The following is a 20,480-nucleotide window of genomic DNA, read 5'->3' on the forward strand; positions in this document are numbered from 1 at the left end:
TAGTTTATTTGTAACCCGCTTTTCCAAAATTTTGATCAAAGCGGCGAACAATTATATATAAAAAACATTCCAATAAAATCAATTTAAAACAGCATTAAAAACAACACAGTAATACTAACAACAAAAGGGCCAGATAGAAGGGGAAGTCGATATATACATAACAATATAAATATTTATATATTTAAATATAAAATATATATAATAAAGATTTGGAAGTTCCTGGCAATGGGATGATGGTGCCTCGAAATGGAAAGGTGGCATCTGAGAGACTGGATGGGAATGATAGGAATAGGACTAGATGGGAAACCCAGGGCTTGTCATCCAAGTATCAGGCCCTATGATAATTATTTCTCATCATGCCACCCTTCCATTGCCCTTAACTGTTGTTGTGTTACTTCAAGTCGTTCCTTAAAGAGAGCTGGATGGGCATCTGTCAGGAGTGCTTTGATTGTGTGCTCCTGCATGGCAGGGGATTGGACTGGATAGCCCTTGGGTCTCTTCTACCTCTGTGATTCTATGATTCTAAGTTATTTCCACCTCATGAAGTCCTCTGGGACTGAGAGAAGGTGACTTGCCCAAGGTCACCCAATGGTTTTCCATGGCCAAGCAGGGGATTCAAACCCCATTCTCTGGAACCGTAATCCAACAGTCAAACCATTACACCATGGTGTTGTTGTTAACTGCCCCCGTGTGGACTGCGACTCATGATGACCCTATGGATGAGACATCTCCAAGACCCCATGTCTTCCATTGTTCTGCTTAGGTTCTGCAGATTGAGATCCTTGATTAAGTCCATCCATCAGCCATGTGACCTTCCTCTTTTTCTACTACCATCTACCTTTCCTAGCATTATTGTCTTTTCTAATAAACTGTGCCTTCTCATCATGTGGCCAAAGTATGACAGCCTCTGTTGCTGTCATCTTGGCTCCTAGGTAGAGTTTGGGACTTGATCTCTTCTGGGACCCATTTGTTTGTCTTTTTGGCTGACCATGGTATCCTCAGTGCTCTTCTCCAACACCATATCTCAAATGATTTGATTTTCTTCTTATCTGCTTTCTTCACTGTCCAGTTTTTGCTATCACTCCGCAGTGATGGGGAATACAATGGCTTGAACGGTTCTGACTTTAGCATTCCATTCCATATCTTTACACTTTAGGACCTTGTCATACAATCACAGAGTTGGAAGAGACCTTAAGAGCCATCAAGTTCAATCCTCTGCCTTGCAGGAACACACAATCAAAGCATCCCCCTTTTGTAGTCTAGTTGTCTAGTTCTATCCTTAATTCCAGCAAGATAAACATCAGCATTGGCATCTTGTACAGGTTGACCAGACGTCCTCCTTTTCCTGAACATGTCCCACATTTCAACCTTCTATCCAGGAGGAATTCCAAAATTTCCTCCATTTTGAGCATGACTAAGAAGCATGTACAGTTATCCCTTCGGATTCATGGGGGATCCGTTCTGGACCTCCCCCCCCCCCCCCCCAACCAGGAAAAACACCAACATTGGGGCGCCATTGATTACACACACCATTGTGTCCCTCCCGGCTTGCCATCTGTGAAAAACTGAGGGACGCAAATGGCAAGACCGCAAACCAGTAAGGATGACTGTATTTACATTTCTGTGAATGTGTTTAGCTTTTCTAAAACACATTCTAGACTTTAGGAAAGCTGATTTTAGTAAACTTAGAGAAATACTGGTGGTGATCTCATGGTCAGGAATACTAAAAGAGAAGGGAGTTCAGGATGGATGGGAGTTTCTCAAAAGGGAGATACTGAAGGCACAATTTAAAACATTTCCAATGAGAAATAAAAATGGGAGGTGTCTTAAGAAACCAGGATGGATGACTAAGGAACTTTCAACTGAGCTAAGTATTAAACGGAACATGTATAAGAAAGGGAAAAATAGGGAAATCACCAAAGAGGAATTCAAACAAATAGCGAACATGTGTAGGGATAAAGTCAAAAAAGCTAAAGTGCAGGATGAACTCAGGCTTGCTAGAGAGGTTAAGAACAACAAAAAGGGCTTTTTTGGATATGTCCGCGGCAAAAGGAAGAATGAGGAAATGGTAGGGCCACTGCATTGAGAAGATGGCAAAATGTTAACAGGGGACAGAGAAAAGGCAGAATTACTCAACACCTTCTTTGCCTCAGTCTTCTCAGAAAAGAAAAGGGGTGCTCAACCTGAGAATAATGGAGCAGAGGACAGAAAAGAGGAATTTCAGCACAGAATAAGCAAAGAGATAGTACAGAAATACCTGTTTAACCTAAACAAATATAAGTCTCCAGGACCAGATGAACTACATCCAAGGGTATTAAAAGAACTGGCAAATGTAATATCAGAGCCATTGGCTATCATATTTGAAAATTCCTGGAGAACAGGAGAAGTCCCAGCAGACTGGAGGAGGGTAAACGTTGTCCCCATCTTCAAAAAGGGGAAAAGAGAGGATCCCAACAATTATCGTCCAGTTAGTCTAACATCTATACCAGGATTCTAGAGCAGACCATTAAACAGAGAGTCTGTGAACATTTAGAAGGCAATTCCATAATCACAAAGAGTCAACATGGGTTTCAGAGAAACAAGTCATGCCAGACAAATCTTATCTCTTTCTTTGATAAAATGCTGTGGATATAGTATATCTTGATTTCAGTAAGGCCTTTGACAAAGTTTCTCATGACATTCTTGCAAACAAGCTTGTAAAATATGGGCTAGACAAGGTAACTGTTTCATGGATTTGTAACTGGTTGACCGGCCGAATGCAAAGGGTGCTCAACAATGGCTCCTTTTCATCCTGGAGAGAAGTGACCAGTGGGGTCCCACAGGGCTCTGTCCTGGGCCCAGTGCTATTCAACATCTTTATCAATGACTTGGAGGACAAAATTGGGGGCATACTTATCAAATTTGCATATGACCCCAAATTAGGAGGAGTAGCAAATACCCCTGAGGACAGGATCAAGATTCAAAATGACCTGAACAGACTAGAGAACTGGGCCAAAGCAAAATGAAATTCAGCACGGAGAAATGTAAGGTACTGCATTTAGGGCGGAAAAATGAAATGCACAGATATAGGATGGAGGACACTTGGCTGAATGAAACTACATGTGAAAGGGATCTAGGAGTCCAAGTAGTCCACAACAGTGTGGTCAACAGTGCGATGCGGCAGCTAACAAGGCCAATGCAATTTTAGGCTGCATCAATAGAAGTATAGTGTCTAGATCAAGAGAAGTAATAGTGCCACTGTATTCTGCTTTGGTCAGGCCCCACCTGGAATATTGTGTCCAGTTCTGGGCAGCACAATTCAAAAAGGACATTGAGAAACTGGAGCGTGTCCAAAGGAGGGCGACTAAAATGGTGAAGGGTCTGGAAACCATGCCCTATGAAGAATGACTTAGGGAGCTGGGTATGTTTAACCTGGAGAAGAGAAGGTTAAGAGGTGATATCATAGCCCGGTTTAAATATTGAAGTGTGTCATATTGAGGAGGGAAGAAGCTTGTTTTGTGCTGCTCCAGAGAACAGGACCCGGAACAATGGATGCAAGCCACAGGAAAAGAGATTCCACCTGAACATTAGGAAGAACTTCCTGACAGTAAGGGCTGTTCGACAGTGGAACACACTCCTTCCTCGGAGTGTAGTGGAGTCTCCTTCCTTGGAGGTCTTTAAGCAGAGGCTGGATGGCCATCTGTCAGGGTTGCTTTGATTGAGAATTCCTGCATGGCAGAGTGCTGGACTGGATGGCCCTTGTGGTCTCTTCCAACTCTACGATTCTATGATTCTATGATTCTTTGGTCATGTCCTACATTTTTCTTGAATGCCTCACATTTTACAGTGCCTTGTCCCTCCTTTGCCATAGCACTGAGCCATGGCAGCTAACATGGTGTCATACTGGATTATTTCTGCAATGCAGATGCAGCCCAGGTCTTCTTGATGTTGTCGCTTCTGAGGCAAATTCTTTTCCCTTAGTTTGATGCCACTTTAATAGCCATGCCTCACTGCTATGGAATCCTGGGAACTGACGTTTGCTGTGGCACACTGAACTAGGGCAGCTAAAGTGGATTATTTCTTCAGTGCAGATGCAGACTCAGTGCCAAAACACACTGCAGAAATAATCCAGTTTGAGACCGCTTTAACTGCCATGGCTCAATTCTATGGAATTCTAGGAACTTTAGTTTTGTCAGGTATTTATCCTTCTCTGTCAGCTCTGGTGTCACAACAAACTACAGGTCCCAGAATTCCCTAACCTTTATCCAGGGCAGTTAAAGCGGTCTCAAACTCGATTATTTCCCCAGCATGATTTGAACCACGGCGCTGGATTTGGATTGTGAACACAGTTTTAATACCAACTGTGTGAAAGAAGTCACAGAGAATCCTGGGAACTGTAGTTTTGTGAGACATTGAGTGTCAGAGAGCGCTCTGGTGACACAATAAACTACAATTCCCAGGATTCCCACAGCATTGAGCCAGAGCAGCTATATATATATATAATATATATATATATATAAAATATCACACACACACACGTATATAATATAATTATATAATAAATATTATATAATATAGATATATAAATCCTGGGAAGTGTAGTTTGTTGAGGGGGGCGGCCTAGACAGGGGAGGTTAAACACCTCCCGAAACTACAAACCCCCAGCACTGAGGCAGGGCCAGCTAAAGCGGGGTGAAACTGGGTTATTTCTCCAGTGCAGACTCCTCCACAGAGTCTTGTGCTTCATTCCCAACCGCCATTGCTGGCAGGTGCCTCGCCGTCGTGAGGAGACCCAGCGGTTTGTTTGTGTGTTTGTGTACTGTGGTTGTTGTTGTGGGTCTGGAGGAGGAGGAGGCCGCAAAGGGAGCCGCCTCGACCCACTCGAGGGGCGGGAGCTGAGGGGGTTTCGGGCCTAGTCTGAGGGGAGACTCCCGCTTCTCCTCCTCCTCCTCCTTGAATTCGCCTTTGGGGGAGTTGCATTATTTATAATGGTTCCCCAAAGGCCCTGAAAAGGAGAGGCAGAGGCTGGGTGGGAGGATGGAAGGAGGAGGATAAAATGGCCCCCTTCGCCTGGAACTGATGGAAGGTGAGAGAGAAGGAAGGAAGGAAGGAAGGAAGGAAGGAAGGAAGGAAGCCATAGCTGGAGGAGGCTGGGCTGGACATATAGACATATATGTGTGTGTATGTGTATATGTATAAATCTCTCTCTCTCTCTCTATATATATATATATATACACACACACACACACACACACACACACCAAACTAGATGTATATTTATTGTTATGTGTCTTAAAGTCATTTCCTGTGGTTTCCTTGGCAAAATTGGTTCAGAGGCAGTTTTGCTCTTGCCTTTCCCCTGAGGAGGCTGAGAGAGTGTGACTTTGCCTAGGGTCACTTCATTGGGTTAGGGATGCATATAACCACTGTAGAAATAATGCAGTTTGTGTGTGTGTGTGTTGTGTGTACCTTCAAATGGTTTATATAGATAAGTGTACATCTATACATCTGTCTATCGGTATGCACACACATACACACACGACAAACTATATTTGTTGTTGTGTGCCTTAAGGTTGTTTCTGACTTATGGAGACCCTGTCCTGGATTTTTCTTGATAAGATTGGTTCAGAGGAGGTTTTGCCAGAGCCTTCTTCTGAGGTTGAGAAAGTGTGACTTGCCCAGGTTCAGTTTGTGTATGTGTGTGGTGTACACACACACACCTATATATATTCAAAAGTCTATTCTAGTCTATTGAGTGAAGGTTGTTGTTGTTGCGTGCCTTCAAGTCATTTCCAACTTATGGTGAACGTAAAGCTACCCTATCATGGGGTTTTATTGGCAAGATTTGTTCAGAGGAGGTTTGCCATTGCCTTCCCCTGAGGCTGAGAGTATGTAACTTTCCCAAGGCCACCCCACTGAGTGAAATTACTTGGGAGTAAACCCCACTAAACTCAGTAAGAGTTCCAAGTGAACTTGGATGAAGCTGGCTTGTTAGCCTCACAACAACTGTGTGCAACAAGTACAGGACTGTTGTTGTTTATTCCCTTATTGAGTATGAGTGCCCAAGTTCAAAATACATTGGCTGAAGTATGTAAAGAATTGGGCTTTTATTAGTAGGTGGTATATGAGACACAGTGCTGCTGGATTTGGATTGGGAAAATAGCCTCACAACAAAACTGTGGGAAACAAGTTGCAGGGTTATTTTTTCTTCTTATTGAGTATAGGTGCCCAATACATATTGGTTCAGTTGGCCCTCCACATTTGCAGCTTTCAGTTTTGCAGCTTTGATTATTTATGGTTTTGATTAATATGTTTGCTCTGGGAATCTCCAGGTCCTCCAGCGCAACTCTACCAGAAGTTTACCATAGAGTTGTGCTGGAGAACCTAGAAATTCTTAGAGAAAACACTTCTCTGGGCATCTGTAGGTCCTCCAGCATGACGCTATGGTCAACTTCTGGCAGATATTGACCATAGAGTTGTACTGGAGGACCTGGAGATTCCTAGAGAGGCATTCTCTCTGTTTTTATATTTGTGGCTTTTCCACATTCACAGGGGTCCTTCACCTCTAACCCCAGAGAATGTGGAAGGACCACTTTATATGTTTATCTAGTGCACAATGATTCCCAAACTTTAATCCTCCAGAAGTCCCAACCAACTTGGCCAAAAGTTAGGAATTTTTGGAGATGAAGTCCCAAAATGTCCCAAGGATCAAAATTTGGGAACCACTGATTTAGTATATGTGTGTGTGTTAATGTTATGTTTACATATGTATTCTGGCATTGGTATTGTACTAGAGCACAGACAATAAAATGTGACTCAGACCTAAGTGTCTGATTATAATGTCCACCCAGCAAAGTCATAAATAATGAAGAATTTTGATCATATTTTTCCAGGTCTGATAGTATTCTAGCCACTGCTGTATTGCTACTGTTGCCCTTTTAAAATTAAGAACCCATGGCCCACTGCCCGAAATACACATTTCAGACTGGTAACTTAGAGAATGGATTCTGTTTCTGTAGTTCCTTACAAGTAGCAAAAAAGTAGTTAATGGCCCCCCCCCCCCACTTTATCAAATCGATCTTTCAATTCTATGCTTGCCCAGACATGTCTACTCAGAAGTAAGCCCCACAGATTTTTTAATGGGACTCCTGGGAAGCGTGTTCAGGACTGTAGCTTCAATTAATGCCCAGTTTAAAAGAGAGAGAATGTGGCAAACATGATTTTAGCTCCATGACTAGTTGTATTTTTAACAGGTGTCATTTGGAGAGGAAAACATTTATTATTTTGAAATGTAATATATTATTAGCTAAAACAATAGTAAACACATATGCCATCAGATTGACAGCAGATCTCATAAAGGAAGGTGTGTGGGCTCTGCAGTAACACAGACACTTGGTACAGGCTTCCCTTGCCTCCCAGGGACGATCTTTCTGATGATTTACTCTTTCAACGCTTGCAAACTTCAGACAAGTTCCATTAATTTGACTGGGGATTCGCTCTTTTCCCAGTTCTCCCTGACTAAGAGGCTCGCTTGGGATTGCTTGCATATGCACATGTATTCTGATTTGGTCAAGCCTTGCTGGGAATACTGTGTCCAGCTCTGGGCACCACAATTCAGAAAAGATGTTGAGAAGCTGGAGTGTGTCCAGAGGAAGGCAGCCAAAATGGTGAAGGATCTGGCAACCATGCCCTATGAGGAGAGACTTTGGGAGCTGGATATGTTTAGCCTGGAGAAGAGAAGGTTAAGATGTGATATGATTGCTCTATTTAAGTATTTGAAGGGGTGTCATATTGAGGACAGAGCAAGCTTGTTTTCTGCTGCTCCAGAGACTAGGACCCAGAGCAAAGGGATAATACTACAGGAAAAGAGATTCCACTACAACATTAGGAAGAACTTTCTGATAAGTGGAACACACTGCCTTGGAGTGTGGTGGGGTCTCCTTCTTTGGAGGTCTCTAAACAGAGGCTGGATGGCCATCTGTCAGGGGTGATTTGATGGTGAGTTCCTGCATGACAGAATGGGATTGGACTGGATGGCCCTTCTGGTCTCTTCCTACTCTACGATTCTATGATTCTGTGCTCCCAAGGCATGCCTATGGAAAGAGTGTACCCTTCCTTGAATTAGTGGAATTTACCTGTCTAATTTGCATGCATGGAAATAGAATATTGTCAGTTTTTCCTATGGAGGCTCACTTGCACATGTGGTGCTTGCAAAGCGAGCTGAGAGAGAAAAAAGGTGCCTGGCTTGGCACCTTTTTTCTCTCTCAGCTCGCTTTGGCTCATTTGCCACTGAGTGAGCACTGCCCAATTCCTCTTCTCCCATCTCTCTGTGCTTTGCTCCTTCAGTCTGGGTCCAGTCTGTGGTGCTTTTGAGATTGTGGCCTTTGCATCTCTTACAATATTATTGTACAGTATTTGTGCTTAAAATAGAATATACAGTATAATATATATAAAGTCTGGCTCCCATATCTTCAGAATCAGTAAATGTGGTTTCATTTACCTGTGTCGGGAAAAAAAGGTCTCTCTGGGCAGCTTCTACCTGATTCATTTCCCCCCATCCCTCTATGATGGTGCACCAGGTTTGCTCCTTCTATCTGTGTCCAGTCTGTGGAGGTCCTCCAGCATGACTCTATGGTCAACTTCCACGGGAAATATTTGGTGTAGTTGTTGTGTGTCTTCTAGTAATTTCTGACTTATGGTGACCCTATCATGGAGTTTTCTAGCATTCGCAGTTATCTGTGCTTTTGCTATCTGTGGTAAATTTAGGAATGTATTCTCCTTGGATATAGGGGTCAGACTATACAGTAATATAATTATAAAACTATATGCAGTAATATACAGAGCAGAGCAGGATGTTAAAGGTAAGATTTTGTCCATTTTACTTTACAGTGGTCCCCTCTACATTGGCTGGAGTTAGGTGCACAGGACCTGCGTGAAAGTTTAAAAAAAACACAAATTTGAAAAAAACAACACTATTTTTTGTACCTGAGAGAACACCTCTCTAAGAGTCTCTAGGTCTTCCAGCACAGGTTTTTGGTCAACATCTGCTAGAAGTTGACCAGAGAATTGCACTGGAGGACCTGCAAATGCCTAGAGAAGTGTTCTTTCTAAGAATCTGTAGGTCCTCCAGCATGGCCTCCGGTGGATGTTGACCACAGAGTCTCACTGGAAGACCTAGAGATTCCAAGAGAGAACATGCTGATCAAATCCATGAATAACCATATCCACAAAGGTCAAAGCCACAAATGTGGAGGAACCGCTGTACTTTTGTATTCATATATAATGAGTAATTTAGCTTTTGCATGTATTCAGATGTGTTCTGCAGTATGGTATTTATGTTTTCGGCAGCCAAAATGCATTTGCTAAAAAAAAAAAAAACCTGGGTTCCACTTTTTAATCAATTTTATGTTGCACTTGAGATTTTAGGGAGAGATTTAATTTGAACTGTGATTTCATTTCACTGCAATCAGCTGTCTCTATCAATTTGTCTTCAAAAGTGTTTGTTCCATAGTTAAAAATAGTTTACATCTTCCATTCTACATCTTCCATTTCAGTCTTCCACTCTGTATAATAAATTTTGTTAATTAATTACTCAGTATTGTTGGATATTTTCCTAATTCTTTAAAAGCTTGCTTTTGTGCAATAAAATATTATGTTTCCTGAAACATCTTTGTTCACATTTTAAGGGAGAAAATATTATTTGACCCAGTTCAGTTGCTATTCAGAAGGATGTGTGTTAGAAAGTGAACAACTAAAAATCAATCTACAAGAGGTCAAAGTTGTGTTTACTTCCATTGAGATTTAGAATCTTTAAGATAATTTCACAATTCCAGTAACTACTCAAGTTAACTTTTACATAACTTTTTGATACATTTTAATCTGTTTTTAAATCAGTTTTAGAGGGTTTCAATGTGGTGTTTTACATTTTTTCTTAAACTTTTTGGAAACTTTTAAAATGTGTTATGGAAGCTGCCTTGGATCCTGGCCTGGGAGAAAGGCAACATATAAATAAAGTAAGTAAAATAAACAATAAATAAATACTTGTACAGAATAGACGGAAGGAATGAAAACTCAAAGTATGTGACTACACTGACCAGACTGATTCAAACAGCTGGCGTAGTGGTTAGGTGATTCATTGAAATCATTAGCAGATACTGTAGTGGAAAACCTAAATAAGCGATCAACTTCGAGCTTTTTATGCTATCTTAGCACTGTTGTTTATGAATAGACACATGTGTGTTTTTGTGCAGATTCAATTCGCCTGACAACTTATGACGACTGCATGGATATCATAGGATTTTTCTCAGGCAAGTACAATGATCTTTCCACATTTACTGGGGTTAGGGGTAAAGGATCCCTGTGGATGTGGAAAAACCATAAATAAAAAAATATTGTTATTTTAACCTAAGAGAATACCTCTCTAGGATTCTCCAGGTACTGTAGTGCATCTCTGTTGCCAACATATACCAGAGGTTGATCATAGAGTCATGCTGGAGGAGCTACAGATTCCTATAGAAGTGTTTTCTCTAGGAACTTCTAGGTTCTCCAACACAACCCTATGGTCAACCTCTGGTAGAATTGCACTGGAGGACCTAGAGATTCCTAGAGACAACATTAATCAGGACTGCAAAAAACAAATCTGCAAACGTCAAAACTGCAAATGTGGAGGATCAACTGTAATACTCAGGTGGTTTCGCCATCTCCCTCCTCTGAAATGGAGCCTACTGTACCTGTGATACATATTACCTACTTAATAAGCATTGGAGCACATCCTTTCGCCCCCTTCTCAGTTGTGGTTGTGGACAACTGTTTTTTGAAAATGTAGTACTTGGCTACATAAGCTTATTCTTTCACATACCTCATGAAATACTGTATATACCCATGTATAAGTGTAGATATTTTAGTTAAAAATTGACCCCAAAAATATGGGTCAACTTATCCATGGGGCAATGTAATTACTGTACTTTAACTCTTATGTATGTAAAAAGGAGCCATCCCCTTTTTCTGAACAGAGTGGTAAAAGGAGAGAACTTAGTCCATCCTGGGAGCACCAAAAAGAAGCATGGATCCCCTCTACTCTCTTATCCATTCAGCCTTTAGGATGAGCACAAACAGTTATGCCTGCCAGAATTTTCTAACTTCTTTGGCATCATTTTTCTTTGTATCATCCTTTGCATCCTTTGTTACATGCCTCTAAATTTTACCCTCGACTTATCCATGGGTCATATCAAAAGCCATAATTTTGACCCCAAAACCTGCCCTCAACATATACATGAGGTCGACTTATAGCTGAGTATATACAGTAAGTCAGACATTGGTTTTGTGGCTGTTCATTTAGTGTGGCTGTCTTAAACTCTTGGATTTATTTATTTATTTATTACAGACATCACCCAGACATAACCTGATAGTTAAAGTGGTGTCAGTGTTTGCTGCCACATATCTATTGGAGATTTTATAGCATTCCTTACAGCCTATTCCTGATGTTCTTGTTATTGTAGGATGGAAGTAGATCTCCACCTGTTGAGCGGGGGGAATCTTATTTTGGAGTTGATGGGCTGAGGTTTCTCTACATGTCTTTGATGTAACAAAATGTGAAAACTTTTATATAATGGAAATAAATGAATGGTTTATGATAAGTAAATTGTTGCTAAATTGGACTGCCATGAAAAGAGAGAATTTAATTTAAAGGTAAAAGTTGAAAAGAAATAAAACTTTAGATATGATTAAACCAGAAGGACAGGATGAGGAAGTCATTTGTAAATAGATGTATATTTGTATATTTTTAGGAATTTTATGTGGTCGTTGTGTTCAATGTGTAGCTGAGAAGTGTTGTATTGTGTATGTTTGTAGTGTATGTATTAATAAAAATGTTTGGGGGAAAAGAATATTAAATCTTTTAGTCCTTCCCACACACCTCTAATAAGCATTTCAATAATAGCCTCGGGTACTATTCTGAATCCATTCTATGAAAGTAGCCTTAGTGGTTAGAAATAGGATAACTAATAGAAAGGTCTGTAAGACAGTGGAACAATGCTCATTTTATATGTATGCCTAAGGGTGCATCTACACTGTAGTAGGAATGCAGATTGACACCAGTAAAGATGCCATGGCTCCATCCTGGGATTTGTAGTTTTGTGAGCCACCAACACTCTTCCAGAAGCGAAGGCTGAAGACCTTGTAAAACTACAACCCCCAGGATTCCATAGGATGGAGCTGCGGTATTTAAAATGATGTCAGACTGCATTGTTTCTACAGTATAGATGCACCCTAAGAATCTCAGATTTGATCCCCATAATTTTCAGATAACACACAAGCTTGAGATCTTCTAAAACTGCTACAAGTCAATAAGTGACTTGGGGCAGATGGACCAGTCATGTGCATTCTGTTAAGGGAGCTTCCCCTGTAAACTTTCCTGTACTCCATTTATCTTTTGAAAGGATGGTACATTTATATTTTACTCCTGATCCTAATTATGTTTATTCACAAGTCCCATCTGTTTCAAGGTTCCTTTTGTTACTGTAGTCTAGCATGTCTTAGGCAAGTGGTGATTAACTCTTTCTACATTGGCTATCATTTCTTCTACGCTGCAGAAATAAAGCAGTTTGATGTCACTTTAATGGTTGTAGGCGGCTTCATCCTGAGGAATCCTGGGATTAGTGATTTGGTGAATTATTCAGCTTGGTCTGTCAGAGAGCTGTGCTCTGTACCAAACTACAGTACAAATCTCACAATTTGGTAGACTAGAGTAATGGCAGTTAAGATGGTGTCAAACTGCTTTATTTTGGCAGTACACACACACACCATCAGTGAAACAGATCTCTGTTATTTCCTGATGCTATTTGATGAAGAAAAAACAAATTCACTGCCTGTTGGGGTCAGAGAGTTAGAGAATATAAGAAAACATTCAACATTATGTACAGGGATCTTACTGTCCATTTTAAACTATTTGATTTTGTCAATTATCCACTTTGAAGATAAAGCTGGTTTGTAATGTACAGTAATTTAAAATAATTATACGTCTTAGCAATTTTATGTGCAATACTTTTTTTATGACTTCAGCAAAACTAAAGGACAAACAGATGTACTTTGAATAACCTTCAGCTTCAGCAAAAGCATATCAACTACTTAATTTCCTCTTGGTATATGGCTTACTTTTGCGGGAAATAGTGCGTAAGCTAGTGTTTTCCACATGATAATTGACAGAGCATATGTTTTTAATCAGATAATTCTTGAAAGTTCATTAAGATTGACTTCCAAGGAACGAATTACTTGGGGAGGGGTGTGTGTGTGATGGTCCTCCTGGCTGTCAGGGAACCCTTTCAATGTGATGTTCACCTCTAAGATGTGCAACAGAACGGGCCAATGATGTGGTTGAAAAGTACTATATGTGCATAATTAATATGTAAATATATCACAGCAGGGATAGTATAGGGGAAAACCCAGTATCTTCTTTGTGGTATACAGTGGTGATCTACGTGGTTCAAGGCCCTGTATTAGCAAGGACTTAGAATAAATGCCCTATCATTTCCCAGGACCTTAAAAATACAACTCATTCTTCTGTTTTCTAATTTCTTTTGACAAGTTAGTATTAGTTCAGTTGTCAATGGGAAATTGGTGCTTCAGATATTTTATTCAAAGAGTTCCCTATAAGGATTGAAATGAAGAGGACAGACATGTAGTAACCATAGAAGAATGTTTCATCAACCATGTATTGATTTTTATTTCTTCAACAGCTCTTAGCTGAAGCACATAACCAAGGGTAGTTTCAAAAAAAAAATGTGCACATGCCATTATGCCGTCAAGGGAAAGTAATTTGACTCCTTCCCAAAAAAATTCTAGAGTATAACAGGATTGATTTTTAATTTTGACACTGACAATCTTTTAAGTAAATTTAATGGGTTAAATTTCAATTCGGCTTAATTCACAAAGAGCCAACACACACTCCAGATATTTGACACCACTTTAACTGCCCTGGTTCAGTGCTAGAGAATTATAGGAACTGTAGTTTTATGAGACATTTAGCCTTCTTTGTCAGAGAGCTCTGGTGCCACAACAAACTATAGTTCCGAGAATTCCCTAGCACTAAGCAAGGCTGTGAAAGCAGTCTCAAACTGGATTATTTCTACAGTGTGTTTTGGCCCAAAGAAAGAGAATCTGATAGTCTTCAAGAGGAATGATTGTGCAAGCAAGCAATCAAGCAAACAATCAGCATAAAGAATTGTGAATGTTATGATCTTCAGTAGCAATTGAGTGGTAGGATTGGGAGAACTACTGTTTTCTAAATCTTTACAGGTAAAGTTAACGTTCTGGTCAGCTATCTGAATCTAAATTTTCAAGTTGGTTTCCCATACTTATGAACTCTGCAAATACGTATTTCTGAGTTTTATTTGTTCAGTAAATCAGTCTCTTCCTCTCCTTATTTGTACTCTTTTACATCTCTTCTGTCATCATCCCATAATTCCATTTGACAGCCACTGATACCATTCTATATATATTTTCCTTTGGTTTTGGACATGTCCATAGGAAGGTAACTTATACAGATCATACCATTTGTTCCACTGCTGGTTATTTTCTTCAGTGACCAGCAGAAGCAGAGTTTCAGACAAGTCCTTTCTAGTCTTATTCTCTATTTGGAACCTTTGCAGTGTGCAGGCAGGCAAATTGCAACCATCTCCAGGTTTATACATTGGGTATAAAGTTAAGTTACTTTTCTGTTGCTAATGGTACTGAAATTTTATTACTTGTCTTTAGTTGCCCTTTGTCCCCAGTCCCCATATGGCCATGAACAGGAATGGCCTCTGCCTGCATTACGATCCCTCCAAACAATGGCATCTCTAGGGTTGGTGTCACCCAGTGTGGTAAACCATACCCCCCCCCATTGACCTCCTCCCATCTCAAACCCATACAGAATCCTTAGTAATGTTTTTGTACTAATTTACTCATAAATCATAATACCCATATATCAATGAATGATTATAGTTGTGACATAACCAGCAAATATAAAATTATACCTTTAAATTACAATATCATACTCACAGAATAAATGTGTTTACATATACATAGTTTCATGTTGTTAAAGTGAAAATTTGGTAAAATGTGATATTTTCAAAGAATTTATTTTAAAAAAATTAAAAAAAATTAAAATTAAAATTTTATTTTATTTTAAAAGAAACCTGGGGCCTCTCCTTTCTTTTCCTACTGAGCTTCACCCCACTCACCCCATCTCTTCAGCATTTTAAAAAGATGCAGGCAAATACCACAGCTCCTTTCTGCCAAAATGCAGATGTTTGAGGAGGAGGAGTATCACCTCCCTTAGGGTGTCACCTGGTGCGGTCTGCGTCCCTGCACCCTCCTAGTGACACCACTGCCTCCAGATCATATTAAGTGACAACAGAATTAACTTCTGAGACAAAATGTAGGCCTGAGTCTCTAACATCATCACCTTTCTTCATCTATATAATTTTTAACATTTTTGCCTAGTGAAGAAACCAGTGAAGCTTTCAAAGCTTGCATGATGTATTTTGTGGATTTGTATTTTGTTGAATTTTGCTACTTGGCCAACACATCTATAGGTGCACTGATAACCTTTTCTTGTTTATCTTAGACTTGCATCTTCTTTACCAAAGCTAGTAAAAATAATTGATAGCTTTGGGGCCCTTTCTGTTTAAAGTGTCAATTAACTGAAGTTGAAGCTCTGCCTGTTGGGGTCATTGTTGTTGTGTGTCTTCAAGTTGCTTCCACCTTATGGCAAACCTATTGTAAAGTTTTCTTGACATGATTTGTTCAGACCGGGTTTGCCTTTGCCTTCTTCTGAGGCTGAGGGAACATGACTTGCCCAAAGTGACCCAGTGGATTTCCACAGCTGTTGGGATTCGAAGCATTGTCTCCAGAGTCATGATGTGGTGCTCAAACCACTACACCACACTAGCCCTCGCTGGAATTGTTTGGCAACTGACAGTCTTGTTTTTATCCAGATGTTATAAGATATTTAGACATATTGGGTCTCTGGGATCTTATTTAAAACCATTCAGGTTAACCTGTGTATACTATGTCTTTATTGGATGGGTGGGTATCACTCATTAATAATTTAGGGTAAGGATAAGATGATAGGAATGTTTTGTGTATAAAGTACTGTATGTAGGAATTTTATTTGGTTAATTTGCTGCACCATTTTTACTTTAAAAGATGAAATTGTCATTTTTTGAACATGGATTTAATTTTCTAGACATGAGTTCATATCATAAGGCACACTTACACTTGCCGTAAGATAACGATCTGGAGCAGATAATTAAACAGAAAGTCTGTGAACATCTAGAAGGCAATTCCATTAACACAAAAATTTCAGAGAAACAAGTCATGCCAGACAAATCTAATCTCTTTCTTTGATAAAATTACCAGCTTGATAGATGAAGGGAATGCTGTGGATGCAATACAGTATACTGTATATTGATTTCAGTAAGGCCTTTGATAGGGTTCCCCATGACATTCTTGCAAACAAGCTTGTAAAATGTAGGCTAGACAAGGCAACTGTTACATGGATTTGTAATTGGTTGACCGGCCGAACACAAAGTGTGCTTAACAATGGCTCCTTTTCATCCTGGAGAGAAGTGACCAATGGGGTCCCACAGGGCTCTGTCCTGGACCCAGTGCTATTCGACATCTTTATCAATGACTTGGATGACAGAATTGGGAGCATATTTATTAAGTTTGCAGATGACACCAAATTAGGAGGAGTAGCAAATACCCCAGAGGACAGAATCAAAATTCAAAATGATCTGAATAGACTAGAAAGCTGGGCCAAAGCTAACTAAATGACATTCAACACGGAGAAATGTAAGGTACTGCACTTAAGGCGGAAAAATGAAATGCACAGACATAGGATGGGCGACACCTGGCTGAATGAAACTATGTATGAAAGGGATCTAGGAGTCCAAGTAGACCACAAACATGAGTCAACAGTGCGATTCGGCAGCTAAAAAGGTCAATGCAATTTTAGGTTGCATCAGTAAAAGTATAGTGTCTAGATCAAGGGAAGTACAGTAATAGTGCCGCTCTATTCTGCTTTGGTCAAGCCCCACCTGGAATACTATGTCCAGTTCTGGGCACCACAATTTAAAAAAGATGTTGAGAAACTGGAGCGTGTCCAAAGGAGGGCAACTAAAATGGTGAAGGGTCTGGAAACCATGTCCTATGAGGAATGACTTAGGGAGCTGGGGATGTTTAGCCTGGAGAAGAGAAGGTTAAGAGGTCATATGATAGCCCTGTTTAAATATTTGAAGGGATGTCATATTGAGGAGGGAACAAGCTTGTTTTCTGCTGCTCCAGAGAATAGGACCCGGAACAATGGATGCAAACTACAGGAAAAGAGATTCCACCTCAACATTAGGAGGAACTTCTTGACAGTAAGGGCTGTTCGACAGTGGAACAAACTCCCTCGGAGAGTAGTGAAATCTCCTTCCATGGCGGTCTTTAAGCAGAGGCTGGATGGCCATCTGTCGGGAATGCTTTGATTGAGATTTCCTACATGGCAGAATGGGGTTGGACCGGATAGCCCTTGTGGCCTCTTCCAACTCTACGATTCTGTGATTCTATGATTCTATTTTCATTGTGGATAAAGCCTGAAGGAACAATATCCAGGTTCCAGAAATAGTACCAAAAAATACAGAAAGCATCTAGGAACTGGCAGCAGTATGAGATCAAAAAATTGGTATCTCTCAATTTTGATGCATCCCGTTTACCTAAAAATAATCTAAGGTGCATACACATACGGGAACACATAATTACTAAAACTGTTAAACATTTTACTTTGTCAACCTTGCATTTGCCTAGGGAGCCCACTAGCTTCTGGTGATAAGTACTAAAATCTTGATAAATTCTGCATTTGCTGTTCATTTAGCATTTTTTAAAATCTCACTGCAGCTGAAGAGCACTCAGACATGCATAACTTTCTTCAATGCACACAGAAAAATATGTAAGTAAAAAGAGACTGTATTTAAAAATGCTTTTACTATTAAGACTGGCCATATGATAGGAAGGACTATGAAAAGTAAGACTTCAGTGCATTTTTTTAGCTGCGCAAGATCTTGTAAACCTTAGTATATATTGATATTAATTGTCCTGCCATTTCCAGTTTCCAGGACAAGACTGGCAGGTATATTTTGTGCATTTATCATTATTAGGAAGTTAAGAAATCTGAACATATTAAAAAGCATGGTTGAGTTGAGACCAGAAAAGAATTCTCTCTGTGTGTGTGTGTGTGTGTGTGTGTGTTCAGATGCAAATGTACATGTTCTCACGGTGGTGTTGCATGCTGTTTTCTCCCAAAAAACATTTATGATATGTGGAAAGTAAGCAGTTTATTTGAACCAAAAAGTTTCTAGGTAAACTTAAATAATATGTGGCATACTGATTTTCAAGAAGAAATATAAATATAGAAATCAATTTTTTGACACTGACAGAATTTTAATCAGAAGTGTTTCCCTTCTTTCCCTTGTGATTATTTAAACAATGTTTTTAAAAATAATAACTTATTTTATGTGCTGTGTCAGTGTTTAAAAGTTTTCCACTAGCCAAAAGTAATTGAACTGAACTACTTGACTTACTATCAAAATCTAGTAAAGTGAATTTATTATGAAACAGTAGCATTTAGGTAGTTGAATTTTTCACAGAAAAATATAGTAGCAGAAATTGCCCATCCCACAGCAGCAGAGCTGATGATTGGAATATAAATATCATCCAAATTTTAGAAATGTAGTCCTAATTTTAGTAATAAATAATAGTAATAAATAATTTGCCTAGTATATTATTTCCAAACATTGGGTTGGATCCCAGCTTAGGTGCAGCCCTATACACAGCATAGATTCAGTTGAACGTCTCTCTAAACATGGGTCTGCAACTGTTAGTCCCAGCGATAAATAAATGGAACTTATACATAAATGGAATGTGTAGACTTACCAAATTCCTGAAGATACAGTGGGTCTACTCTATTTGGACCTGATTTAGTTGGGACTAAGAACTGGATTTAGGCCATGAGCTCACCTTTCTCTCAAAACTGTAATTTAAGGCAGCTCACCAAAAGATATGTGCTGTTTAAATGAGATAGGAAGACAATTAGAATACCTTACTTCAATAATTATTTTTTGGAATACATGTAAATGTTAAGACATAACAATGCATTAGCACATACTTCCATTTACATAATTTAAATGGTAAACAGAAGAAACCTATACATGTTAACATAAAAGTACCGATATGAAAGCCTGGGGAGGGGGGGAACAGGGGGAAAAAGGAGGGTCTGTTTTCTTCTGAAACCTTTTCTACCCCCCATGGGGGGAAAAACACTTTTTTTAAAGATGGTGAATAAAAGTATTGAAGTTAAAATGTCCACATATTCATAGCACAAAAATAATTTCTAAAAATGGGGGGGGGGGGGTTCAGGCTATGTGGCCATGTTCTAGAAAAGTTTATTCCTGATGTTTCACCAGCATCTGTGGCTGGCATCTTCTCTTCCATTTGAGACTTCTTTTAAGTTTGAAGCACAGCCATCGATGATGCTCTTTAAACACAGTTTTCCAACCAGTTACACATCAATCTGACAGTGTTCCCATCTATTCCACATTTAATAATTTTCTGATCAAAACATTATGTGAGACCTCATCAGATGGTTTGTTGAGATCCAGATAAATGACATCCACAGCATCCTCACCATCTATTAAACTAATGACATGATTGAACAAAGATATAAGATTAGTTTGGCAGGATTTGTTCTTGACAAACCAATGCTGGCTCCTCAACTTGAAAGCAAACAACACACACATCTTGACTTGAGAGGAAAAAAATCCCTGGTGGACCCCCCCCCCCCCACATAAGATAGCTTAAGAAGCATGTTTTTAAAGAAAGAAAGACTAAATATTTGTGCTACCTAGGCATATTTACTTTAAAACATTAATTAGAGCTTTATTTTTATGTATAACTAGTACTATATCCTTTCAGTTGCCCAATTTAACTTGTTTTTTATTTTATTTTTAATTATGTTACTAATTATGTTTATGAAATCATGTATTTCTTAAAGTAGGACATTCCCCAAAAATATAATACGTAGTGGAATGATCTCCCACCCCATTATACTTCTTTTTTCATGTACAGAGCATAAAGGAAAATGTCTTATGATAGATATGGTATGATGTGTTAGAGAAAGAGATTTAGTGAAAATCTCTTTTCTGGACAGTACCAGAATAGTGTGATAAAATAATTACTTAAGAGCTAAAATACCATTTATTGTATGTATACCTTTGCTTTATTGTGAAAAATTGTAGAATACACAATTGTATGGTTATCTGTAAGCAAAAAGAAGACGGGAGGCTAATTAAAAACTAGTTTAGCAAGTTTAAACACGTATTTGCAGAGCGATGCCTACATAATGTCTTTCAAGGGGTTTCTCATGCAATGGTCATTTTAATTCATTATTATATTTTTATCTTATGATGAAAGATACATTAAAT

The 20,480-nt window shown here is 39.3% G+C and overlaps 1 protein-coding gene across 4 annotated transcripts in view; it reads left to right on the forward strand.

Moving 5' to 3' along the window:
* The window catches only part of ZC3H12C (zinc finger CCCH-type containing 12C), a 65,484-nt gene that overhangs the window by 1,441 nt on the left and 43,563 nt on the right, over window positions 1-20,480 (forward strand). The window contains exons 1-2 of one of the 4 annotated variants that reach the window (XM_042458972.1): window positions 4,856-5,065; window positions 17,899-17,950. The exons of 1 other annotated variant lie outside the window; for it this stretch is intronic. In XM_042458972.1, the coding sequence (XP_042314906.1) occupies window positions 17,933-17,950 (18 nt within the window). In that variant the 5' untranslated portion in view covers window positions 4,856-5,065; window positions 17,899-17,932. Of the gene's footprint in view, window positions 1-4,712; window positions 4,778-4,855; window positions 5,066-17,898; window positions 17,951-20,480 lie in introns of those variants that run through there. 2 more of the 4 variants (XM_042458977.1, XM_042458974.1) reach the window with 2 other exon arrangements.

Source organism: Sceloporus undulatus, chromosome 3 (assembly GCF_019175285.1).
Source record: "Sceloporus undulatus isolate JIND9_A2432 ecotype Alabama chromosome 3, SceUnd_v1.1, whole genome shotgun sequence".
Lineage (NCBI taxonomy): Eukaryota > Metazoa > Chordata > Lepidosauria > Squamata > Phrynosomatidae > Sceloporus > Sceloporus undulatus.